Source organism: Mustela putorius, unplaced genomic scaffold (genome assembly GCF_011764305.1).
Source record: "Mustela putorius furo isolate JIRA1106 unplaced genomic scaffold, ASM1176430v1.1 tig00537350_pilon_pilon_pilon, whole genome shotgun sequence".
NCBI lineage: Eukaryota > Metazoa > Chordata > Mammalia > Carnivora > Mustelidae > Mustela > Mustela putorius.
The window spans coordinates 7,370,873-7,398,338 of record NW_025422471.1 but is presented as its reverse complement, the minus strand read 5'-3'; the positions used below and the strand labels follow the sequence as shown (position 1 = coordinate 7,398,338).

The following is a 27,466-nucleotide window of genomic DNA, read 5'->3' as shown; positions in this document are numbered from 1 at the left end:
AAATACACGAGCGTGTTTTTGGTGATGCCCTAGCATTCACTGGGAAAGAGACAGTCCTTCATACTTAAGAACTGTCAGCCCAAATGCCAGGAAGTACCCTGTTGAGAAACACTGAGTAGATAACATTTTTTTTTTAAGGATTTTATTTATGCTCTTGGTTGGGGGGCTATTGGGGAGCAGATGAGAGGGAGAAGCAGGCTCTCTGCTAAGCAGGTGGCCTGCCACTGGGATAAGGAGCTCAATCCCAAGAACCTGGAATCATGACCAAAGCCCAAGGCAGATGCTCAGTGGTGACCAAACCAAAGAAAGATGTTCAACCTACTCAAACAACAAAGCCACATAGATAGCCCTAACGTTTTTATATTTTTATAAGATTTTTTATTATCTGACACACAGAGAGAGACATCACAAGTAGGCAGAGAGGCAGGCAGAGAAAGAGGGGGAAGCAGGCTTCCTGCTGAGCAGAGAGCCCGATGCAGGGCTCGATCCCAGGACCCTGAGATTATGACCTGGGCCGAAGGCAGAGGCTTAACCTGCTGAGCCATCCAGGTGCCCCTAACGTTTTTATTTTAAAGGCTATTTACATAGAAAATATGAAGTGCGATTGTTTGTGACAACCTTTGTACTTTCCTAATATGCAGATGATTCAGTATATCAGAAAAACTATAGAATTAAATATGTTCCTGTTATAAAGTCAGACACATTGGTGCTAAGACATACATTCCAGATTCGTCTAGTTTCCAAAATGAGAGCATTGTAAGATATAATGAAAAAGAAGCTACAAAGAGAAATATGTAGACAGGAGAACATAGATTGTGGGTGTTTTATTTAAACCGGACCAACCAATTCGGCATTTGGGGAAAAGTAAATAGTTCCATCTAAGGAATGAAGATTGTAACTGTCATCAAAACGAAGCGTCCTTAATTGAAGAGATTTGTTAAAGCACTCTAAAGGGAAGGTTATTGGTCTTCAGACAGAGAATGCAGGCCAATAAGGTAATTCCAGGCTAATCTATAGCCCTGGGGCTCTCCCAATCCTTGCCCTAGTATGTGTTGCACCCCCTTGAAATTCTCTAAGATCATTTTCATGATGTGTAGTCTGGAGAGTATGTGCATCAGATTCACCTGGGATACTTATTTAAAAATGGAAATTTCCCAGGCTCTCCCTCAGATTTACCTAGTCAGAATCAAAGAGGAATACATGCCTTAATGAACTCTCGAGATAAATTTGTACACCTGTAAAATCTGATAACCACTGTTCTAAGAAGTAAGTTGGTCTCTCCAGAGTCTTTCTAGAAGTAGTCTTCCTCTGACGTTAGCAAGGCAGTACAGTCTCAGTGAATTTACTAAACATTCTAGCTGTGCATGGGAGCTCAGACTTCTGAATCTTACTGAGGTTTCCTCATGATGCCTGGTTGGTGTTCATGACCTTCACAAGCAGGGGCCTAGACCAATTCCAATTCACTCAAAATTGCTGTAGGAGATGGAGGCCAGCTTTGGATTCTGTAAACTCTCTGGATTCTGTGCTGGGTTGAGGTCCCCCACACAAGTGATAGAAGTATGAAGACCTAGACCAGACCTCAGAGCCCTGGGAGCTGGACTGAACAGAGCTGTTAGTGGAGAGGTCGGAGATCCCTGTGCCTGCAGAGTAACCAGGGTCTCGGTCTGTGGCATAGGATTTCTTTATTACCTATACTAAGAGGGTGGCCAGAGGAAGGAGCGGGAAGTAGAATTATTTGTACATTTTTCAGCTACATGTGTTTTTTATATATCCTCCTTATCATAAAGATAGAAAATTGTGTTTATATCCAGCATGGCAAATAAAATATTTTGCTATAACTCCATTCCTATAGCTAGTCATCATCAGAATCCTGGAATGTAAATATTCTCATACCAATATGTAACAATACTTTGCATGCTTTGACATGGGCATCTTTTCATGATATTTTATTTATTTATGTATCAAAGGGCTTGGTTTACAGCAGGAAATTGAAACTGGTGGCCACGATTTTTATTTTCCAGGAGTCTTAACTTCTCTTTTATATTCACTCTCTTTATTTATCTCTGTCTTTAATTTTTTTATGTCAAAATTTATCCAGTATTTCTTCCGGGCTTCTTCCATCAGAATTTGGACTAATATTTTTAGGCATGCATGATGTATTTTAAATGTTTGAAAGCATTTAGATGAGGAATGTGTATTCTACTTGGTCACAAAGCCCATTACACTCTCTTCATACTGACTAGACAGACTCCTTGACATCATCTAGCACATATTTTCGTTTGAATTTTAGACCCCAGTCTACAAAGGTAGACAAATACTGTTTTCTAAAAATTCACTTAGTCATTTGAAAATTGGATTCTTTTAGTATGTATGTTTAAGTATGTGTGTGTGTGTGTGTGTGTGTGTACAAAAAAAAATGTGTATATCTACTTACGAGCTGCATACTGGATGTGTGCAGTATTATGAGTTTTCCTATTGGTCCAGAAGACCTGCCTACAGCAGTACTGGGATTGGTGTTGTCTGCTGTAAACTCTTGTCTTAGAGAGGAAGGTGATATAGGCATAATCACAAGGATCAAGTAGCCCTGGGTTTTAGAATACACGGATTGGAGAGGACAGGTATCCTTGAGGTATTGTAGGGCTGTCTTTTTACGGAACGTCTACACTCTTCATTAACTTGGGCTGGCATTATCAACACCAAAAATCTTCTTTTAAAAACTGCTTGGGAAGTATTTTTGCAAAATAATTCTGTGATCTGTCCTAGTATCTTATGTAGTCTCTTTGGTTCCTTCTGACCCAATGAAAGGACGAAGGGACAAAGTTTGCCACCAGGAAAAATGCCAGTGGATTATAGGTGGTAGAAAACAGTTGGTTATTTCTCTGACCTACTGTAAGACCATCTTGTTTTAAACCATTTAAAGCAGTGCTCCTCTCAATATCAAGGAGTTTCAGAATCCCCTGAGTGGCATAAAGCTTTTCAGTCTACAGGCCTTCCTCCCTCTTCCTCCCACCCTTTCCCTTTCACAGGCTACTGAGTGTTCACTATCTCCCATCCCCCCCACCCCAACACTGCCTGGAAACACTGAGCTAAGGTGTTAAAGCTTGGCAAGTTACATTACCCAGTGGTCTGACATAACTTTGATTGCCAGCAAACATTATGCACATTTTTAGTACAAAACGTTTCAATTATTGCATGTTCCTATTTATTTTGCATAAAGTTTGATCAGTTCAAATTAGTGATTGTTTGTCCCTAGCAGTGTTATAAGACTAAATTATCACTATGGCGAGTGCTGTGAATTGTGTAAGACTGATGAATCACAGACCTGTGACCCTGAAACAAATAATATAGGTTAATTTTTTAAAAAATAAATGTAAATTTACCATGTGATCCAATAATTCCACTCCTAGGTGGAAGAGAAATGAAATAATATGTCTGCATAAAGACTTTAAAACAAAAAACAAAACCAAAAAACCCCTCAATTATCATCCATATGATACCTTACTGTAAACTTAACTTTTACATCAATCAGTCAAGTAATTAATCATTGTATGGGATTTTAGCCATAAAGTGTCTATGTCACTAAGAAACATTGTACCCCCTTGCAGAATATTCAGAGATCCAAAAGGGAAGGTTAACTTCTTTTGGCTATTGAGTTTGAGGCTTCTGTTGCCTTCAAGAATCTTTTAATTATTGCAGTGATTGGTACTGAATTATTCCCAAATAATGTTCTTGTGGTGAGATAGGATTCCTAGCCTTGCAAATAAGAATTATTTCCTTCTTTTGTTCTTCTGACAGTCATATTTGTATACTTCTTCAGATATTTCCAAAGATTGAATGTGATGAACAGTGATGTACATATTTGCAATTAAAATCTTTGTACAATACCCCAATTGATTTCCAATTGAACTGGTGATAAACCGCATCTTCTCTGTGTATGTATAACTTCTCCACATTCTCCTATAGGTGAGCAAACTGAAGGCTTGTTTGCTATTCAAAGTGGAGGGACAGTCAATGGGAAATAAGTAAAAGCTTAACAAAGAACATTCTAGCTAGTGCTGATAATCTGAAAATAATTCTAGAATGATCTGGGGGAGGGTTTAGGTCCAGTAGCATGTATGTATCTCGAGGATCCATATATTTAAAAATAAACAGAAAGAAACCAACCATTTATTAATTTATCAAACAACTACTGTGTTAAGTAACTTACATAGGATTTCATTTCATCCTCTTAAGAGTTACAGATTTTGTGGGACACCTCCTGTCCCAGTCGGAAGACCACGTGACTCTTGATTTGGGATCATGAGTTTGAGCCCCACATTGGGTATAGGGATTACTAAAAAGAATAAATTTTAAAAATTTTTAAAGAGTTGCTTGCATATTTTGCAACTAGGTAAGAGGGTATGAGGACATATTTATAAATGAGAAGACTAAGGCTCAGAGAGATTAATTTACCCTGGGTCACACAGATAGCAAGGTTTTATTTGATTCTAATGTTCTTTTCAGTAGGCTGGTCTTATAAAATCTTCCTCTCAGTAGTTTATACCTAGGAAGTTTAAATAACTGAGAGATGAATGTGTATCTAAATTCAAAAAAGTGCTAGAAATCGATATTGTGTTCTCTATTGTTATACTCAATATCTTAATACGGTTGGAATTCTCTGATGGCTGAGGTTTCCTGCTTGTGTGAAAGAGAGTATTGTACACTGGAATTAAAAAATAATAGTTTTGTTGACAGGGTTTCTTTAGACGTTTAAGTAGGCAACAGAGAAGGGATAACTTAGCCATTTTTGAATACGAAATTTTTAACTGGCAGATTAGAATATAACTGAGAAGTCCCTTCTCATGGAGGAAATACAGAACTTTTTACTTAGGCAAGCAGCAATGTTCATCAACTCAAATGATCAATTTACATCAGTTTCAAAAGAATCTTACTTTAAAATCCATTCTTGTATTTCATGGCATTTTTTTTTCCTAGGGCAGAGTCGGAAAATGCAGTGAAAGGCACTGTTATTACTATTCCTGTTTTATAGACAAGGCAACTGAGTGCAGAGCAGTTAAGGAATTTGCTCAAATTCACACAACTGATAGCAGAGCTGGCATTGCAGGAGTTTGCCTACAGAGCCATTCTCCTAACCACTAAACTAAACCACCTCTTTAATATTGGAAAAGATTAAACTTGCCGTCTGCAGACATTTGTGAATTTGTTTTGCTTATACGGTTTCTGGAATGACATTTGTTGTCAAGTTACATTTTCATTTTGGTCATTTGAAAATCAGCTAGGACAAGGCGACTTTGTTACAATTCTTATTTTTAAGGCTTCTTATTAAGAACATGCATCAGTGGGAAGCTTGATGGTCCATAACAGGCCCATATCTCAGTTCCCACATGACTGGTTCTTCATAAACTCCCTCTCGTTTCCTGTTAGAGTCTGTCATCCTTGTAGAGATTGAGGTTGGAAGTTGGTTTTATAGCACAAGGACTTAGCAGAAGTTCTCATGTCCCCTCACTCTCCACTAGGTCTACAGCGAAGGAATGAACTTGAAAACCCAATGGAAGCCAAGCTGAAAGGCTCTGAGACAATTGTTCAGCAGAGCTTAGAGTATTTTTTTATATATAATAATCACCCCATCAGTAATCATATATGCATTAATGACCACATAATCTTTTAGGATTTGTAAAACAAATCTGTGCTCCTGCTACCAAGATTCCTGTTCCCATATTGCATGGAATGTAGATCTAGAACATAGATTGAATCCAAAGAAAATTTCATAATGTCAAATAATAGTACCCTTTTTTCCTTAAGAAAGGTAAATAACATTTGTGCTTAACTTCTCAAGGCAGTGGTCACCACAGAACATGCTTCTACCATGGTGAGACTGAAGAACTAGAAACTTTTGAGGCTATTGGTATTAACATAATTTTTAAAAAATCAGTGATTTGAATTGATTTACCTTGTGCTAGGAGCCAAGCACTTTATAAACATACCCTCATTTAACCCTTACTGTTTTTATACCCATTTAACAAATTAAAAACTCATGTTTGGAAAAGTTGAGCAGCTTGCCGAAGTTACACAGCTGGACTTAGACGCCAGGTGTGTGGGACTCCAGAGGCTAAACGCCCCTATTTCCCATTTGAACATCTCTCATTGGGCACATTATTTAATAAGCTTCACGTCATTACAGCATAGAATATCAGCATTGCTGAAGTATAGATTTCTCAAGCCTGACGGCTTACTGATGAGGAAACCGTGTTCCACGGGGGTTAAAACTCAAGGTCACACAGCTTGACAAGAGTAGTCAGTTTTCCTCATTGTTTATTACGGATCTTGTATTATGCTGAAATTGCTTGACTCGCGGTTTTATGAAAATCCTGCCCAGACTACCTTTCCTAGGGTGGGATAAGAAGAAGAAAATGGCGGGGGGGGGGTGCCTGGGTGGCTCAGTGGGTTAAGGTCAGGTCAGGATCTCAGGGTCCTGGGATCCAGCATCACATGGGGCTCCCTGCTCAGCAGGGAGCCTACTTCCCACCCCTCCCCCACCCTGCCTGCCTCTCTGCTTACTTGTGATCTCTCTCTCTCTCTGTCAAATAAATAAATAAAATCTTAAAAAAAAAAAAAGAAGAAGAAGAAGAAACTGGGCTGTCTTTTCCAGGTCTAACCTCTCTGCTTTATCTTGGGCAAAGTCAGACACAGTTGGAATTATTTCATGCATCAAGAAAAGCAGCCAGGATCCCTAGAAGCATGAACACATCTTCAGAAAAAAAACACCTTTCTACTACTTTTCGATGGCTGAACAGGGCTCTATGGTTTGCCCTTTCCTTTGCTCACAAAATAATTATCATTACAAAAAACAAAACAAAACAAAACACACTGGAAAACTGGAGTGTGCAAAGGAGTGAAAATTGCCTTGTACCGGAAGTTCAACTTCATGCATTTTGTGGATTTTTTTTTCCAGCTGCTTGGGGTGGCCCAGTGTCAGAGTTTATATTCAGAGGCTCACAGGGTGTGGCCAAAACTTCTGTAATTTCTGGCGTGGATTTAGCTCAGGGATGAGCCCTGGCTGTTGCGGTTGCCAGGCAACGTGTGGATGTTTATTTTGAGGTTTGCCCACATGTTGCATCAGAGGCCAAAACTTTATGTGCTCTCCACTTCCCAGAGCAAGAGGAGCTGAGACTTCTATTTTTATCTTAAGTGTATGTGTCCCTTTTAATATATTTCACAAACGTTGAGATGGAATCCCCTGTTTTCCCGCAGGTGGTGTTCAGGCTGCCTCCTTTTGCACACTTTCCTTCATTTCGTCTGCTACACTTAGGACTGAGTATCTCCTCCCAACTCTGAGTCTTGCTCAAGCTGTTTTGCTTGCCTGGAATGACTGTCCTGTTTCGGCCTCTTTCTCTCTCTTTAAAAAAAAATTTTTTTTTAAGATTTTATTCATTTATTTGACAGAGAGAGAGATCACAAGTAGGCAGAGAGGCAGGCAGAGAGAGAGGGGAAAGCCCCTCCCAATGCGGGGCTCGATCCCAGGACCCTGGGCTCATGACCTAAGCAGAAGGCAGATGCTTTAACCCACTGAACCACCCAGGCACCTCACTCTCTCTTTTTTAAAAAAATCCAAATATTTTAATTTTTGGACAAAGGGGAGTCCACTCGTTATAGCAAAGTTCATGGGCATCACTGTCATATCTGTACTCAAATCCAAGCCCTGCTGCTTCTTAACTGTGAAATCTTTGATAAGTTACCTAACTTCTCTGAACCTTAGTTTTGTCATTTATAAAATGCAGATAATAAGGTTACCTCCTAGGATTTCTTGAAGATAGCTGAAATCAGATACGGAAAACACCTGTCTCCCTTTCTGGAACATGGGAGATTCTGTGGTCCCCACCTACCTGTTGATGACACTACAGTAAATAATAGTTTCATTCTCTCCTGTGAAGGCTTTCCTAACCATCTTCCAACACCTGTCTCAGAGGTGCTCTCCCTCTTCTTATCTCTTGTAATATCACATACTTAAGATCTTATCACAGTCAACCTTATTATCTCCGTTATGTCGAGGCTGGGGTGTAAATCGGTGTCTTAAGTAGGTCTTCTGGCGCAAAGTAGATCTGCCTGTTCTCCCCCAAAGAGGGCTCCACTTCATTCCTAGATGAGTCATTGCTTACCTGTCATTGGAATCATGTTTTGTGAAATGATTACACACCCTCTTTGTTAGGTGACTGCATTGGAAGCCTCCTTAGGAACATCATTATTATGCTAAATAATTAAAGGCTTTGGAAGAATGTATGTCATGGTGTGACAGCATGCAAACAATAGACAAACTTAAACCTCGGAATATTCACTTCCTGAAGTGAATAATTGGTCGTTACAGAAAGAAAAACGTAAACCTGCATCCATGAATGGTGTCTTTGAAGAATGTCCATGTTTTCTCAGAAACCCCTCTTCTGCCCATTGTTTGCTCCAGGTGTTGTGCAGGAAGTGGCTTAGGGATGTTTTTGTGTCTCTATGTGCTTTTTATTTATTTATTTATTTTTTAAAGATTTTACTTATTTGACAAAGAGAGAGTACAAGTAGGCAAAATGGCAGAGGGAGAGGGGGAATCAGGCTCCCTGCTGAGCAGAGACCGCCCCCCCCCCCGAAGGGGGGCTCGATGTGGGGCTTGATCCCAGGACCCTGAGATCATGACCTGAGCTGAAGACAGAGGCTTAGCCCACTGAGCCACCCAGGAACCCCTCTATATGTGCTTTTTAAACTTGTGCAACTCCCTTTGGAAAACAGTGGTGATGGAAATGACTAGCTGTTTAAATTATGTTTTTCTAATCAGTTTTCTGACTTGTGCTTTGAATAAAATATCTGATGATTGAGAAAAACTTATGCAAGATTGATTTTGAGCCATCAGATAATACTCTTTGTGTTTACTCATGCACAAATTCATAATATATTTAACAAATACTTGCTAGGCAACTGCCGTTGCCAGGCTCTGGGGATGTGCAGCAACTGAGACAGGCATGGCTCTTGACCTCGTGGAGTTCACATTCAGGTCTGTCTTATAAGTTCTGTGAGGAAAGAACTTCCGTATTAAAAAAAATCTATCATTGTCTTTCTTTTGTTATTTTGAGATGTGTTATTAAATAAGCGTATTGTGTCTGGTTTAGTAACAAATGATTTGGTTTTCTCAAGTACATCTAGCAGAAGCAGTTTTAAAAGTTAAAAATCATTTAATTTAGAAAATGTTTAGTATCTATTTTGTATTTTGTCCAAATTGCCCTAATATTTGGTGTCTAACTTGACCCTCACGATAACTCTGTAGGGTACATGGTATTCCCATTATGGGAAACCAGATGCTTAGGTTTAGTGGGATTGCTTGTGGAATCAGGGTCACTGAGAAGCCAGAAGACTGAAACTTAAGTTTTCCAATGTATTAACTATGTTCCTGATTCTAGCTTTAAAAAAAAAAAAAAAAGAGGCTATTAAATAGTATCTTTTGGGCTCCAGGGTGACTCAGTCAGCTATGTCCTGCTCTTGATTTTGACTCAGGTCATGACCTAAGGGTCCTGAGATTGAGCCTCCTGTTGGGCTCAGCAGAGAATTGGCTTGATATTCTTCCCTTCTGCTTCTCCCTGGTGCATGCTGAAGCTCACTCTCTTTCTCTCAAGTAAATCTTTGAAAACAAAACCAGTATCTTTGTTCAAATGAGACTTTAATTGATGAGTAGAAAACAGAAACAAAGGTTGGAATCAACCGTGTTTTTTTTAAAGTTGTATTTAAGTAACCTCTACCTCCAGCGTGGGGCTCAAACTCATAACCTGAGATCAAGAGTTGCGTGATCTTCTGACTGAGCCAGCCAGGTGCCCCTCAACAGTGACTTTTTAGCTCCTCTCTGCTACTATGTACTCAGCACTGTGGTAGACACTGTGGGGAGCAGAAATGACCGCTGTCTCATGATTATAGCTTCACTGATAACAAGTGACATATGCTTAGAAGTGAGCTCAGGAACCTCCTCTAACACAGCATGTGACTAAGCGTCCAAATGAGAAGTACAAACATATATAGGGGTTGAGAAAGTAATGTGAGCTAAAGCAGATTCTTGTGTTGTATCTTGAGCTCAGTCTTTGAGGGTATGGACATGTGGGGTCAAGCAGGGAAAAGCCTTCCTAGGCAGTGGCAATAGCAAGATGAGAGGCCCAGAGAAGGAAGGGAGCGTGATGGTGGTAGTAATACTAACTAGCGTTTGCCCATTGCTTACCACTTGCCAAACAATGTTATTACCAGTTCATGTACATTAACTTGCTTATTCTTAACCCATATGGGGTGAGAATTATTACTATTCCCCTATCACAGATGAGGACACCGAGGCACAGTAACTTACTTGAGGTTGCACATGAATTCACAGTCAGCTGAAATTCCACCAGACGTTCTCGAGCCCAGAGCCCCCCTCATGCTCTTAAGCAGTGAGTTATGCTGCCTGTGAGACAGGAAGGACACTGTCCTAGCTGGAGGGAAGGCGTGGCATGGGTCACCGTGAGAGAACTAGTGGAGTAAGCAGGCCAAATTAAGAGTCTGAAGTTCAGGTCAAAGACATTGGACTTTATCTCAGATATAGTGCGAAGCTGTTGAGAGCTTCCTATTTCATCACAGTGAGAATATGGTACACATTTTTTTTTTTTTTCAGATAAAGTAGGCAGCCACAGAAAGAGATGGAAGCTAGAGAATGGGGTAGGTCAGGGGGTAGGAGAACAAGGCATGGAAACTATTAGAGGGCCTTGATGGAATCCGGGTGTGGGAGGTATGTGACCAAGAGCAGGAGTGTGGGTGGCAGTAGAAGTGACAAGGACAGAATGGTGATGAGGACTGGAAGCAGCCCTGGGCCTGACCCCAGGTGATTCAGGGCCAGATGCCTTCCCTGCATTAGGTCATGTGGCCCTTACAGCAACACCAGATGCAGGTGGTTTTACTCCCATTTTACAGCTGCGGGAATGGAGGCCACAGGAGGTTAACGTGGGTTAATAAGTGCTGGAGCAGGGAGTTAAATCCACAGCGGTCTTTCTCGACGTCCTCATTTTCGGGCTAAATAAAGTAGTCTGGTGATAAAGTAGGGCTGCTTGAAAAGAATAGAAAATTGTTCACATAATGAGTGGTAAAGTCCTGGGAAGAATCAGCTTTCTGAGGGAGCAACAGTGTGAGAGAAGGCAGAGGGCCCATGACTGAGGTTGAAATAGAAGAATGGAGGAATCAGAAGGGGCTTCCAGAAGGAAGCGGATTCAGAGGGTGGGAGAGAGAGCACGGAGTTGCTCTGGCACAGCAACCACGAGGGAGAGGATGGTCAGGGATTGAAAAGGGAACCGTCAACCCGTCGGCGGTTGGAAGAGGCATGTGCGGACATGTGGCAGGTGTTCTAGGAAGGCTCCATAGCAGAGGCGGCCGGATGTGGGAAGGGTGATTCGTACTGTGGGTGGGAGGACCTGGGGATGGTGCCTGTGGGGGGCGGGGACAGGAAGATGGGTTGGGCTCAGGAGCACTCGCTGACTCATCTGCTGGCAGGCTGGCTGGTTGTCCCACAGAGCAAGGTGAGGTCGAAGGACGGGAGGGAAGGTAAGGCACACTCCCTCCCTCAAGCCAGCTGGCAGCACTGGCAGAGAACTGAGACTTCCGGCACCCCCAGGCAAGGGAGGGGACTCTGTTTTTGTGGTAGGTAGATGAGGAGCTGAGGAAGTAATTTTTTTTCCATCAGCCAGGTTCAATGGCAGCAGAATGGATGAGCAAATCCTCGAGGACCCAGACCCTCCTAAGAGATCCTTTAACTGGTCCAGTCGGGCCCATTCAGCAGGGCGTGTGGGTGAGCTCAACCTCCTGTGGTCACATCCAGCACCACACGGTGGTTGAGCTCGGTCCTCACTAGACACCCTTCAGAATCAAGGCTAAGCCATGGACAGAATGGTGCCATGGGTAAGAGTGGGGTTGGCCGATGAGTGTACCCGACATCTGTTCTTCCCAAGGGGCGCCCTCTAGGGGAGGAGCAGTTCCTGCGGCAGTGACGCGGTTGCCTGACCCTAGAAGGTGCTGGAATGGACTCGGAAGATGCCCATGGGGACTGCTGGCAGTGGTTGTAATGCCGGAGGCTCTGATGCTGGGGCTGGGAGCTAGCGAGATATACCTGAAAGGAAGGGTACATAGGGCCGGGGTAGTTTGCAAAGAGAAACACACCAACCAGCAGCACGTGTGTGAATGAAATCGGGAGCCGTGAGGGAGGTGTGCTCCGGGAAGGGGACGGCTGGCTGGCTGGCACTGCTGTTCTGCGTTGGGAGCTGGGGAGGGATTGGAGCACAGGGTCTTTGGAAGCAAGAGAAAGGATTCCTGTATGATGCAGTGGGCGGCAGGAGCCCCCACTGTTTCTAATTTGGATGTGGGTACGAGCACTATACAGGAAGATTAATCTGTCCGGAATGGCTAAGAGAGCTGAAAGGTTGGACTTCACGAGACTTTTGCAAAATGTATGTGAAAAAAGGGAAGCCGTTTCTTTTTTGTTTGATTGGTTAAAGTTTTTATTTAAATTCCGGTTAGTTAATACGTAGTGTAATTTTGGTTTCAGGAGTAGGATTTAGTGATTCATCACGTCAGTGTAACAGGTGGTGCTCATCACAAGTGCCTCCTTAAAACCTGTCACCTGTTTAATCCATCCCCCCAGCTCCCCTCTAGCAACTCTCAGTTCTCTGTAGTTAGGAGTCTGTTTTATGGTTTGCCTTTTTCTCTTTCTTTCTTTCTTTCTTTCTTTTTTTTTTTTTGCCCCTTTTATTCATCCATGTCCCTTCTTAAATTCTGCATATGGGTGTAGTCATGTCTTTCTCTGACTTAGTTCTCTTGTGGAGACCTCTAGTTGCATCTACATCATTGCAAATGGCAAGGTTTCATTCTTTTGATGGCTGAGTAATATTCCATTGTGTATAAAAAAAAAACCATTCCATTGTGTATATATACACCACATCGTTATCCATTCATCAGTTGATGGACATTTGGAAGGAAAGGAGTTTCTATTTTCCAAGGGTCTTAAAAGCATACCATCTTCTCCTCCTATCTGTAATCATTTACTGGAGTAAATGTCCAAATTTCTCACTGTCACAACTAAACAAATTTAAAGAGATTGTGTTGAGTAATGTCATATTGATTAAGCACAGGATTAAATACTCTTTTCTAGGTTTCATTTGCTCTCTCTTAACAGCATTGGTTTATTTTAATGCAAGTCGACAGCACAGGAAGCTTGGTTGAGGTGGACCTGAAGCTTAGAACTCAGACAGTGGCTTTGTTCCATGGGATTCTTTTCCAGCTTCTGTTAGAGCACTTCGTTTGTAACCTAAAGCAGCTGCGGGTTATCTTTCCGGACTCTGAACCCTTTGGAAGCAGAGCTGGTGTCCTCTTCATTGGGTATACTCAGCCCCCAGCTCATTGCTTTTAAAATCACAATTGTTGAAAGGGTGGGTAGAGTCTGATTATAATGTATTTTTTCCCTGTTCTTTGTTACCCTGATAGCTACTTTGATTTGTTTGTAATTGACTAATAACACTCTGGATATGAAGAGAATTTCTTGGGTCATTGGGGAGGGAGACAATGTTACAGCTACACTTCACTCTCATGGACAGCGCTAATCCTACAAAAGTATTTTGGTATGGGTCAGCACTGATGGTTGTGCTTTAAAATTGCCCCTTGATATTAACTGGACTGCCTATGCAGTGGGTCCTACAGCAGAGAATCAGTGAGGTAGAAGTCAGGTGGCCTAGGTCCCAGTCCAGGCACACCCAGTTCAGGGCATTCCCCACCCCTTCTCCCTTCTCCCCACCAACCCCCAGCCTTTGCCTGGGTGATGTGATGCCCCCTCATCCTTTAATCTCCACATCACATCCTCGGCATCACCTGTCCCGACTGTGTCATGAACTAACTCTGGTTGCCAGGTCTCTGTTTGCATGGGCGTCTGTCATTTTCCTTTATTGCGCTTACACGAGTAATTATTGCAGTGATTATTCTATGAATGGCCTCTCTGATGAGGCTGAAAGTTCCACAGTGGCGGGAACATGTCTAGCAATTTCACCACTGTGTTACTGTCCCCTGACATAGTACCTGGCACAGACCATGTGCTGGATAAGTAAATACTTGTGGAGCCGGTGAACTGTGGAAAATGTGACAGGGCATTTAACCTCTATGAGATACCACTCTCTCCAGCTGTTTAGAAACCCATCAAAGGTTTATCTTGTAAAGTTCTTCCATTCAAAGCTTTGTGGATAGACTTCAAAAAATTTAACTATCAGTTATTCACACCAATGTTTAGATACTCAAATAGTACAGAAGATTTAAAATGAAAATATATTCAGTCCCTCACTAGAGATAACAAATAGTAAAAATGCACTGTCTTTGTAAATAGAATAAAATGGAACACACCGCGGTTCGCGGGGAATTGAATGGGTTCGCAACAGGGTGGGATTATTTTCCTTACTTTCCGATCCCGATCCCATGAAGTAGCTTTCCTTTCAGTTCAGAGCATTTAGTGGCTTTGTGATGGGCTAGAACTTCCACGTTGGGATCTGTGCTGAGAACAGGTGTGGCCAAGGCCTTCAGCTGCATTCCCATGATTATCTCTCCACGCTTATTGATGGCAACCCATGTCGATTTTACTGTTCTCAGGTCGGGGGAGAGGGGCCTTTGAAAGTCTGTAGGCTTTGAGGATCATATCCAGCTGTTGCTTAATAATGTAGTGAGGCAAATTGGAAACTCCAAGCAAATGTAGTGAGGCAAATTGGAAACTCCAAGACTAACTCCTGACTTCAGGAATTTTTTGTTGTTGTTTTGTTTGTTTTCTTTTTTTTTTTTTTTAAGATTTTATTTTATGTATTTATTTGACAGACTGAGATCACAAGTAGGCAGAGAGGCAGGCGGAGAGAGAGGAAGGGAAGCAGGCTCCCTGCTCAGCAGAGAGCCTGACGCGGGGCTCAATCCTAGGACCCTGAGACCATGACCGGAGCCGAAGGCAGAGGCTTTAACCCATTGAGCCACCCAGGTGCCCCGACTATAGGAATGTTTTAATAAACCTAGAGATTTAGAAATAATGTTTACCTAAAGATTTGCAGAGTAAATGCACTTTTTAAAAAAGATTTATTTATTTTAGAGAGGGAGGAGGGGCAGAAGGAGAGAATCTCAAGCAGACTCCCTGCTGAGCTCAGAGCCTGACCTCCCACACTCCCTATGTGAGGGGAGGTGCTGATCTCACCACCCATGAAATCATGACCCTGAGATCATGACCTGAGCTGAAACCAAGAGTCAGACGCCTAACCATCTGAGCCACCCAGGCGCCCCTAAAAAGCACTTTTATGTAGAGTGTTTGGTCTTCGTTTTTATATGATTGAAGGAAATCATTGAAGGAACGGGTTGTAGCAAATGGGTGTGTTAATTCTCACAAATAAAAACATCTCAAGGAAAAATGAATACCCATATATTTGTCCATTAATTTGATGGGAAAATTCACCTTGGTACATCTCGCTTTTTATCCCAAAGAGAATGTGAGAGAGACAGCACCATGCCTGCAACAATGACCAGGTTTGGTATATTGTGGAGTGAGGGGGTGCCCAGTTGGTGCCTAAGGGTGCTCAGGAATAAAGTTCATATGGTTTGTTTGAAATATCAATATACCAGGGCACCTGGGTGGCTCAGTTGGGTGTCTGACTTTGGCTGGGGTCATGATCCCAGAGTCCTGGGATTGAACCCCACATTGGAAGCCTGCTTCTCCCTCCCCTCCCTGCTCGCTCACGCTCTCTCTCGCTGTCTCTGTTGCTTTCTCTCTCTCAAATAAAGTCTTGGGGAAAAAATAAGTATAATAAAACTTTGGGCTTTTCATCTGTAAATTGTGGTAATTTACTAATAGCACCAACATGTTCTACATTCAGTAGATCTGTGGGGAAGGTGATTTTGTTCCCGGGCCAGGAGCTATAGTAGGTCCATACAGTCCCCTGAGCGGGTGATGGGTGATCTCAGGGATCTAGGGGGCCAGCCAGGTTGGGCTTATCCTGTCCAGGGACTGAGCTTCTGAAATGGCTCTGGGCCAGACTTCAGAGACAGGCTCTGAGTATTACTGGCAGGTCCTCAGCTGTTTACCGACAGCTGGTTACTTAAGAAGGCAACTTCTGCCAGATGGAATCCCTAAGCTTTAAAACCTAACAGACTTAAATATTAAGGAGGTTTTAAATGAGCCGAGGCTGGAATTCCCCAAAGGTAGTGATGGATTTATTATTAACCAGGGTAATGCAAGTTGCTGTCTAGGATGGTGTTCCATACCATGCAAGCGCCCATATGCATAACCTGCTGCTCGGGTGATTAGATTGCAGGGACTAGTTCCACCGCCCCCGTGCACACTAGGAATGGTGTATCATGAAACTTCAATTACTGTTCATCACCTCTTGCCATCCAGGAGGAGCCTGCATGAGATCCATAATAGAGCAGCATCCCCCTTTGCAACCCCACTCCCACTTTCTCCTCCTTACGTGACACTGAAAGGACAATTCTGATCCTCCTCAGTCTGTTTTCCAGCCCTACATCCTGCTCTTCTGTCTTGTATAATATCTTAGGAATAATGCATTAGTAATTTAAGAAGCACCTACAAATATGCCAGATATTTTATTATCTCAAATATGTAGCTCAAATATATATCTCAAATATATATCTCAGATCTTGCAAAAGAGATGGTATTGGCCTCATTTTATATAGCTGGGAAACTAAGGCTGAAAGTCACGGAGATAGTAATTGGCAGAGCTTGTGTTTGAACAAAATGTTGTCAAGTTTTCAAGTCTCTGTTCTTTCAAAAAGTAATACAATAATCAAAATATTTACTGAGCATTTATGTACCAGGTAGTAAGAACCTTCCAAGACGGTTCTCTACTAAAGAAAATTGAGAAAGGGGAAACTATAAAGATCAGGAAATGGCCCGGGATTATTTAATAAGTAGTACACTCAAAATTTGAACCCATCTGATCTGGTTATAAAGGCTTTTGCCCACAGGCAGTATTACCTACTGGACTTGTGTGGGAGTAGTCCTCTAGAAGAGGTAAAACCAAGGCAGAGTTAAGAACAAGTATGGTTAAGAGGAGCCGAAAGACAAAGTATTTGTAGGTGAACTAGAATCACACTTTCTGCTTCTTTACTTTCTAGGCGTCAACTTCTTCCACCTCCACCAGCAAGTCGTCCAGTATGAATCCCACAGAAGCCAAGGTATGAAGAGTCTTCGCGGGTGTGCTGGGGTGAATGCTGCCCTTAAGTGATTATTTTGTAAAGCAAAACGCATGTAGACTAACAAATGAGTTCTGTGTCTGAACAAGCTTAAGTTACAGAAGGAAACATTTTCTTCATGATTAGAGGGGTCTTTGGAAACCCACCTAGGCTTTTGATATTTGCTTCGAATGTCCTCTGTCTACTCCTATGTTGTTTCAGAGTATCTAGAAAAGACATTTTCTAGATCTAGAAAATAGGTCATCTATTCTAGATCATCCAGAGATATTTTTTTTCCTGGTTCTAGACTTGATGGAGTTTTTAAATTATTAGAGGATCTAAGTGCATTTCTGTGGATCTAGTGAAGAATATGAATTCTTCTTAATAAGATGGTTTTGTTATTCTGACCATTTAAAATGAAATGTAAGAAAAAGTTTACACTGAGTTTACACTAAGCGACGAGTGACACATAGATGCTGTTATTTTGAATGCTTAAGTTTCCTTGTGAAATTTCAGTCATGCAGGACATCATCTTACTGGTAAACCTTTGAGATCTATTTGAGATTTATTCTAAAAATTATTTCTTGGCATTTGAGAAGAAACAATAAAAGAATGTGATCCAGTGTTGTGGCCGCATAGAATAAACCTAGTTCTGCAGAGGAAGCTGCCTCAACCTTCCACCTTCATCAGCTTGTCTCAGGCTGTTTCTTGAGATTATTCTGGGTTGGAGAATTAAAGCAGGGATGTTATCAAGATGCTCTCATCTAATTTTTATGAGCCATTATTCTTGGGTGTTTTAAGAGCTAATCTACTCTGTTACTTAGTTGCCCTTGTTTAAAATCACTGACATGATTTTTCGGTCTTACTGCTTTGCTATCCTGGTAGGATCCTATGCCTTAAGTTGGTACTGGTGCTATAATTTCGTGCTGTCGAGAGATCCTCAGGTCTCACGCTGAACTGTTTTTAAAGGATATTGCCAATATCTTGAAATACACTATTCAGTCTCTTCTGTTATCTAGCATTCATTTTGATTTAAAGTTTTTAGTCTAAAATTGTTATTTAGTATTTTACCTGAATTTTTTGTTTTCCGAGTATACATGACCTGATCCTTAATTTATCTGTTCATTGTCACTACTTTCTTAGACCAAGGTTAATCTTAAGATATTTTTAAAAATCTGATCTCAGTCTTAAGACTATAGGAGAAACATCAGCCAAAATCAAATTATCATTGACTCAGAGTCCATGAAAAGTACAAAAAGGAGAGCCACAAATCTAGGATTTCCTCTTTATTATTGTAGTTCTCATTTGACCCATTGCTTGGCCCTGCTTTTTTGTCCCTGACTCTGCCCAAGGACCAATGCTTATTTCAAGTGTGTCCTATTGCCTAGAGCAAGTGTCCACAGACCCTTCAACTATTGCTAAGCATTAATCATGAGAACTCCTGGCAGTCCTGCAGAAGAGGGAGAAGAAAGTGGGAGGAAAGAGAGAGGGACAAATCTAAGATCTTGAGGATGAAATATCACCAGTGGCCACCCCGGGACCACCTTTGACATCAGCTGTCTTTTTTGGGGTGGATCTCACTCACACTGTTCTCATTAATTAGATTCATGTGCTTCTGATGTATGGGTCATAACATTCACACTAGCCTTCTCTTGAAGATTTTTGTAAACTTGAACAGATTTCTTCAACTAGTTTCAGCTTTTAGAAAAAAGATATTAATTCAAGATAATAACTTATACCAAATCTTGTCTTGTTCTACACCTTTCAAATAAAAGCCTACCTACCTCTGAAAGGCGGGTGATATGTCTAGAACTAAGTTCTGTCCCTCTTGCTCTGGCACATTAGAACTGGTGGTCACATTGCTGTGCTTAAGATGGAAGGTCTAGTCATTTCTACTCAGGGCACGATCCTTGTAAGACTAAACAGTAGGAGCCATGCAACCCCATGGCCTGGTTTGGGATCTCCTTTCCCACCAGCCGCTGTGTTTGGAAACTCTTCTTTGCTCTGGTTTCCCTATTGGTACAGTTTGGATAATAGCACCTGTTTCACAAGGCTGTGTAAGGAAACAAACACGTAAGCGTATTCGATAGGGCCTATCCCGCAGCAGGTGCCTAGCAGGAGCAGGCTAGTCCTGGGGAGACAAGGCAGCACAGTGACTGTGCCCACAAAACCCCAGCTCCTCCCTGGTAGTCCGTGGGGAATTATTTCACTTCTGTGGGCCTCATTTTCTCATCCACAAAGTGGGTAGATAATGTTGTTGATGATGATGATGATGGTGATGATACTCGTCTCATAGAATTCTTACGAGGACTGAGTGAGTTGGCACATGTGAAGTTTAGAACAGTCCCTGATACTAAGAGGTAATCAGTAAACATTGGTTATCATTGTCATTACAATGTTAAGCCCCACTACCTTCAGCAAAAATAAGTTTAGGTAATGTATTAGCGACTCCTAGTAAAAATATTCTTTATTATAAGTTGCTTGCATGTGTGAGTGTGAATTTGTAATTGTTTTGTAGAGTTCTTCCATGCAAAATCTTGACTACCAAATTACATAGTAGAACCTATTAATAGATCCAAGCCACTACAATACCAGCTGGCTTATTTTCCTTCTTAATCATTTAATAAATTGCATTTGCATAAAATCAGAAAGCATAGTAGCAGATACAGAAACTAATTAACAAAGATCCAGTTTGAAAGGATCCAAAATTTGAAATTTCTTTGAAAGGGTTCTGTGACTGTGAACTTTGTTTTCCCCTTCCCAAAACAATACATGTGTCGGTATAGTGAGGGTCCATTATGGGAGGAACGTTTGTCTCTTCATGGCTGAAGCTCATGGCATGGTAAATTAAGAAGCTATTTGTTGTTTTTGTTTTTGTTTTTGTTTTTAGATAATAGAATTAAAAATAGGAGTCCATGTTAATGCCACCAAATAGATAAAAGGGAATGAAATGGTGGGAAGTACTGGGTCTAATTTTTAATCTTTTAATCTGAAAAGTTCAGAAATGTTTAATCCAGTTTTCATATCTTGCCTGTACTGAGAAATCATGTATATACTTAAGGAATCGTATTTTTTTATATAGATGACCTTTGGTTGGGTAAAACTGTGTAAAATATTCCAGTAGAGGGCCTAAGTCACAGCCAACTATTTTATTATTTTTTTTCCCCTTCAATAGAGAGCAAGTGCAAGCTGGGGGAGGGGCATTGGGAAAAGCAGAAAAAGAATCTCAAGCAGGCTCCATGCTCAGTGCAGAGCCTGATGCAGGGCTCTATCCCAGGACCCTGAGCTTATGACCTGAGTTGAAATCATGTGTCCGAAGCTCAACTGACTAAGCCGATATAGCAGCTCTTCTGAAGCAGTCCCAGAAATTTAGATTATATTGTGCAATAAAAACCAATGCACTAGTCACGGAATTGTAATACCCTGTGGACAAAATTTCAGAAAACTTTTGACAGCACTTGTGACTATTGATTTGTTCGTAAACAAATGTTAGAGATACAGTTGGAAAAAAATGGCCCAAGCAGCCTTTCTAAGCACCTAGAGAAGGTGAAGGAAAGGGGTCAGAAGTTAGTTTTATTAAGGGCAATCTTGCAGATTCTTACCACGAAAATAGAGTAAATCCAAACTACAGTATTTGCTGGAGCCTTTAGAATTTCTGTGTGTGCAACTTCCCGGAGTTACATGCATGGGCATGGCGGAGATGCTGTAGCTGAGTGGAAGGGGACTTGAGAGAAACATACAGCCCAATGATACATGTGACCTATGCGATGGTCCGATAAAATAAAATCACACTTGGGGCTGTGCTCTTGTATTAGGCTATTCCAGTCAGCAAACAGATGGAGCGACAGTATTCTCCTGACAAGAAAAGACACAGAAAACAGGTGATGGGGTTCACGGTACTAGGGGACATGTATGTTTGCTAACGGCCACTTTGAGCGGCTCAGCACACACTAATAACGGCAGTTCCAGATCTCCCGTAACTCTCTCACCCGTCACAGACTTGCTGGTCGGCCTTCGTGACCCGTCGCTGATATTCCGGCACTAAAACTTAATGTCACTGCTTTCTAGCTCTTGGCTCTGTCACCATCCCATTGTTTCACGCGGGCAGCCAGAACCCCTGGTATTTCACTCAAGAGATCGGTTGTTGCCTTTCAAGGATGAGGATTTGTATTTTATTTTGCTTATTTATGTATTAGCTATAATGTTCATGGTAATAAATGTTTACATATGTTTGATACACATAACAAAAGTAAGATGTAAACTGCTCTGAAGGGAAGAACAGGGTATCTGAGTGCGTTAGTGTTTATCTAAAGAGTTAAAATTCCAAGCAAAGTATAGTAAACTTCTAAAGTTTATATTTACATCAAAGCCATCTCCTCTGAGCTTTCTTAGTTGAAGAAAATCTATGGTAAACCTTGTAAACTAGGTCTGCTTTTCCTTTCTTCCTTAATTCATTTCCTCTCTTCCTTTCTGTATTTTGCTGAGTTTAGGCTGCAAAAACAGAAGCTGAAAAGAAGTCACAGTCAACGAAGGTAAGTGATTTAAGTCAACTAGTGAGTTATTTGGGTTCTTCGTAATAACAATGAAAATCCAATTTCCTCTGTTGGTGCTATTGAATGGGAAAAGGAATTTTTCTCAGCTAATTTGACCAATTTTGGATTACCTTTTTAAACACGATTATACAGAGCATAAGTAAATAATTATAATAAATATATATATTGTTAAAATGAATATTTTATACATGAAAACAGTATATTTCAGAAGGTGTTTTGTTCAAGATTTTTGTTATAGGTGAAGTAACTATTAAAAAACTGTAGGAGCAAAGAAGAAAGGACAAAGGGTAATGAGCGTCCAATTCCTCTAAAGATGGGACAGCAAGAGTAAATGTGTCTTTTGAACCGAGCACCTACATGATTTATAGATGAGTCTTTCCTAAGAGGCCTGTAGGTTTATCTGAACAGTCTTATCTCAGTTTGTGGAACTAGTTGTCAGTTTCTCAGGAGGCAGCTCTGACTTTCCCTTGGGAATGGCTTTCCTGACTCATGGCTGTCTAGACTGACAGCCAGTCTATATCCATGTAGAGATTGTCCCCAGGTGTCTGCAGGCAGGGCAAATGTTTCTCCTTCATAAGATGCTACATATTACTTCTTTTAAGCAAGTGTGCTTAAGCAAACACTCAGATAAGAATGCAAGTTTTCCTGTGGGAAAGAAAGCACAGAGATGTACTTTAAATGGAGGCAGAGGTGAGGTTATCTGGGTATAAGGTAATGCTTATCTGATTTTATGTAGGGCCTCTGGATTGCTCTTCCCCTCAGGATGATAATTCCATAGTCCACTGTAGAGGAGAAATTCAACAGCAAGCTGGAAATTGTCCACTATTCCATATTTAAATGTTTTGACTGTTTATACAATCTCAAGAGAACCGGGTTTCTGGTGTTACCCCCTTCTCTTGTTGTAATACAGAAAAGACTGTGTAAATCATTAAATTACAACGTTTATCTCCTATGAAGGCAGATTTTTAAAAGAACTTCTAGAGCGGGATTCCCTGTCAACAAATCCAGAGGTCTCAGTGCTTTGTGTTTAGACCTGTAGTTATCAAATGATCTATATGAATTGTAAAACACAGCCAGTAAGTTAGAGTTACATACCTAGTTGAAAAATCTTTCTCAATGAAATACTAAATTTTTCATTACTCTTATCGTCATTATCAGACTGTTGGGAGGATAACTATTGACAGGTAGCCCATGTGTATTTCTCTAAGTGGCCCTTTCCCAAGAGGGGCAGAAGGGTCTAACTGGGATTTTTGTTCTTGAGCCTGTTTGGAAATAATAAAAGAAAGACCTCCAATGTAATTGAGATTTTATCTTTTGAAATTAACAGCCATCTGTAGTTCATGAGAAAAAAACCCAAGAAGTAAAGCCAAAGGAACACAAAGAGGTAAATGATCATCCTTGGGACTTGATAATTGGTGACGCCTTTTTTTGTATGCGAGGAATGGAATTCTGAACTGTCATTTGCGTTTGTTTTTCTGACTATAATGGCACCACCGTGTGGCAGTAATAGGATTTGCAGTTTACTAATGGAAGGAAGGATATATATTTCAAATTTTGTACCTAACGTAATCACATTTATGCCACATGAATTGAGATCAATGCAATTCAAAACTCCATAGAACACAACTGTTAGAAACAGTTGGCATCACACAGAGAAAAGCATTGGTATTTTTCATCTTGTTAACAGTGGTGTGTGTGTGTGTGTGTGTGTCCCTCTCTCTGTCTGTGTGTTTCAGCCAAAAAGCCTGCCCAAGCACGCATCAGATACAGAAAGTAAGCATGTTCATAAAGAACCAGTGTCCAAATCAAGTGAACAGCCGACATCCAAGAAATCTATAAACCCAAAGGTAAATAAGTTGGATTGCTAAGAAAACACTACCATCAACTAGTGAATAAGATGCAGGTCCTCCATCTACATGGACCTGTGTCGATGAATGTATGGAGTTATGCTGAATGTACTCTGTATTGCAATGATTTGCTATCATTTGGCTGGTTTTGCAAATAGCCTTGTGGAAACTTGGCCCTAAGAAGTACATCGGATGGGTTGTGGGGACGTTCAGTCCGGTCTCTACTGCCCAGCGGTGCCCAGTCATGACTGTAAGGCAGTAGGCTCTGGTTTCTCATAGATAGGAAGCACGGGAGTGCTAACCTCCTGGACCTTTCTCCTTAGGGTTATAAAGAGCACACACGATCTGCCTGATCTGCTCTTTACATGGGAATCTGAGAGAGGTGCTGAGAATTTTGTCATAGAAGAGATGAATTTATAGAGCCATAAATAGATTCCATATTTGCACAGCTCATGGAGGTCAGCTGTTAGAAGAATAAACATTTACAGGAAGAACTCTTTGATCAAGGGCTCTTGGAAGATGTCAAGTAGGCCTGCTTCACAGTGCACTTGAAAGAAGAGGGTCCATGTTTCTGGCCCACCAGCTGAATGCAGCCATTATGTGTTTTGTTCAAATCTATTTTGTTTGGCTTACAATATTATTATTTTTTTTTGAAGATTTTATTTATTTATTTGACAGAGAGATCACAAGTAGGCAGAGAGGCAGGCAGAGAAAGAGGAAGCAGGCTCCCTGCTGAGCAGAAAGCCCGACACAGGGCTCAATCCCAGGACCCTGAGACCATGACCTGAGCCGAAGGCAGAGGCTTAACCCACTGAGCCACCCAGGCACCCCAGCTTACAATATTATTAAAATCATTTTTAATAAGCTGCCAACAATTCAAGTCACAATGTTTCACATAAAACCAAATTGCCAGCTTCTCTTCAAAAATCAGGTTATATAGCAACAACTGACAGGAGCTTTATACCTGGTACCTGTGGTCCAGTTCATCTCAGTCCCTGCCTGGCCCGCTCGCCTCTCCCTGTGCCTGCATGGACTCTGTGGGCTCTAGAGTGCAGCCTCCCGCGGGGCCCAGTGCTGTGTCACGTATGGTAGGGGTAACCCTCCCTCTGCCGGACATCTGTCCTGGTGAACTGGCTCAGTGCTCAGTAGAGATGCTTGCAATGTGTGGTCTTGAACATAGTCATTCAGAGATACTTAGTTCTGTTCATCTTTTTTCCCCACCTGTAGACTAAATCACAGGATGCGATTTCTGCCGGCGGGGAGCCGGTTGGTGGTGGTGTAGCTGCGGCATCCTCCACACCGGCGAAACAGGTGAGCGCAAACAGGCGACAAGACTTACGCGGGCCTCGCCACAGGCGGGGTCTGCTCCTCGAGAAGCGCGTGCTCGCCCACGGCCCCTTCCAGCCTGGGCTTTACGTCTGCTTCTCAGGGACCGTTCTGGGTGGTGGTGCTACCACACTCAAATAACCAGTATTTGGGAAAACCAAACATTGCTTTTATGTGGAATTTAGTAAAGAAGGGGACCCATCTAAGGGACGTAGAATGAGTGGAATAGCACAACTGTTAGGAGAATTCATATATTCAAGAAATCTGTCTGGAACACCTGCGGTGGAGAAGACATGGTATTAGGACCAAGAGAAATTAAAATATGAGGTGACCCAGATCCTGGTCTCAAGATTTATAGCTTTGAAATAAAGCACATAAAATTAGAATATTTGAACGAGCACTTCTCTCAGCTTCCACCAGGGACAGCACCTGTGTTGATAGGAGTAGGTCACCAACAGTCCTGACCTCTGCGTGAGTTGATAGGGGAAGTTTTGGAAAGAAACATTTCAACTTTCTCAGGAGAGAGGATGTGTGTCCCTCCTCCTCATGATGAGTGAGTCTTGCTTAGATCATTTGAGGAGCTCCTGCAGATGCGATCTGGGAAATGTAAGATGAGAAGTCGTCTGCTGTGTCTGCCCATAGCAAGGCAGACTCCGTAATCAGTTTAGATTTAATCGTGTCTCTCTAGAAATGCTACCGTCTCTCTGGAAACCACAAGCAAGGAATGGCAGCAATAATAAGATGGAAATGAAACTTTTTCAAAAAGTTGCATTTATTTATCTGTTTTCCTGCTTTTCAAAACAGGAAAGGTATCACCCTACAGGCTAAGTGGAGAGGAAAGTCATAGTGTAAAAGTATGGCATCTCTCCCGGAAACATCAGTTTTTCTCAGATCTTGAAAAGGAGGAGTAATGCAGATATTCTGTGGAGTGATAACAAAACTTACATGAATCTTTACGTGAAAATATTCAAATTTTTTAAAAATATATTTAGTTTTTTCTTCCAGCAGACCACTTATATATGACCTTGATTAATTATTTCTCTTTTTTTTCTTTTTTTTTTTTAAGATTTTATTTATTTGACAGACAGAGATCACAAGTAGGCAGAGAGGCAGGCAGAGAGAGAGGGGGAAGCAGGCTCCCCGCCGAGCAGAGAGCCCGATTTTGGGGCTCAATCCCAGGACCCCAAGATCATGACCTGCACCGAAGGCAGAGGCTTAACCCACTGAGCCACCCAGGTGCCCCTGTATATGACCTTGAGACTCGCACTCTCATCCCCATTCTGGGGATACACGTGACTGTGTGGTATTGATGAGGGGTACTTATATGAAATGGTTTGGAAAAAATGGATAGATTTAAGATAGAGGATTAGATTTGTTCAAAAAGCCTTAAAAATGTCATCAATCTGAAATTTTGTGCTAGGTATAAAGTAGCCAAGGAAAAGCTGAAAGCTAAATAGTAAAATAAGAGACTTCGGTGGAAGTCTGGCGCCCACTGACTTGGGGCAAAGCATTTCCCTTTCCTTTGCCTCTGATTTGTCCCCCATAAAATAGGATTGGTCAGACCTTCCTTTTGGAGAGTGAGGGGTATGTACTGTGTTTAAAGCACTGTGGTGTGACCACAGGACACCCTAGCTGCAGGCTAGCTTGTGCAAGGGCAGGAAGAAGACTGAATCCCCGGGGACTGCATTCCGGCGCAGTTTAAGACAGGCCCCTACAAGGAGTTCTTGGGTTGAGGACCCGAGGGAGGGATTCTGTGAGTTTGCAGGCATCCACGGGACTCTGAGTAGATCAATTTGAGTTGGGCATTAAGGATGACTAGAATTGCGGGCTTGCAAATGCATCGGAGTGGAAAAGTGTGAGGTGTGTTCTGGGTACAAAGTGCATTCCACTGTGGGTGGGGCACCAGGGAGGTGAGCAGTGGGACTGTAAGACCAGAAAGACGGGTCCCGGCACAGCTGGGGAATGCTGAGAGCAGCTTACAGGGGTGGTAGCTATTCAGTGTCGAAGGTTCAAGAACAGACGAATGATGGGAGTGCACCCAGCTATAGGATTGGGCAACCGCAGTGGATGGATGGAATGGGAGCAGAGACCAGAAAGCTGGCCACGGACCGCTGCCCTGGTCCTGAGGAGTCCTAATTTAGTGTAACTTAGCACTGAGATAGAATGAGGTAGTGGGAATGTAGAATGTAGGAGGCATTGCCAAGGGAGAATCTTCCAGTTTTAGAAAATGATAGCCTGCGGTAGGCAGTGGTAACGTCAACTCTGAGATAATCTGGGGCTTCAGGGTCTGCATGAACGAGGGTAGGTAACCCTAAGGTGAGGCAAAGGAGTGGAGGGCTCTGTCAGGTTCCTGCAAGCCCAAGACCTGCTCCGATGCTGAGAGTGAATGCCTTCCTAAATTGTGAGCTGGTCCCCAGTTACCACTGACCGGTGGACAGAGTCAAGAGGTTGAGCATGAAAAGCGGTCTGAGTTTGGACAGGCTGATTTGGAATGTTGGGGAGAGATGT

General features: G+C 41.9%; 1 protein-coding gene across 16 annotated transcripts in view; it reads left to right on the top strand.

Moving 5' to 3' along the window:
• Positions 1 to 27,466, top strand: part of CAST (calpastatin) — a 113,921-nt gene that overhangs the window by 44,639 nt on the left and 41,816 nt on the right. For 11 of the 16 annotated variants that reach the window (XM_004769937.3, XM_004769940.3, XM_004769939.3 and 8 more), the window contains 6 exons: positions 17,176 to 17,235; positions 21,048 to 21,113; positions 21,723 to 21,764; positions 23,113 to 23,169; positions 23,522 to 23,632; positions 24,860 to 24,943. In XM_004769937.3, the coding sequence (XP_004769994.1) occupies positions 17,176 to 17,235; positions 21,048 to 21,113; positions 21,723 to 21,764; positions 23,113 to 23,169; positions 23,522 to 23,632; positions 24,860 to 24,943 (420 nt within the window). The remainder of the gene's footprint in view (positions 1 to 17,175; positions 17,236 to 21,047; positions 21,114 to 21,722; positions 21,765 to 23,112; positions 23,170 to 23,521; positions 23,633 to 24,859; positions 24,944 to 27,466) is intronic. The other 5 variants (XM_045074400.1, XM_004769938.3, XM_013044501.2 and 2 more) reach the window with 1 other exon arrangement.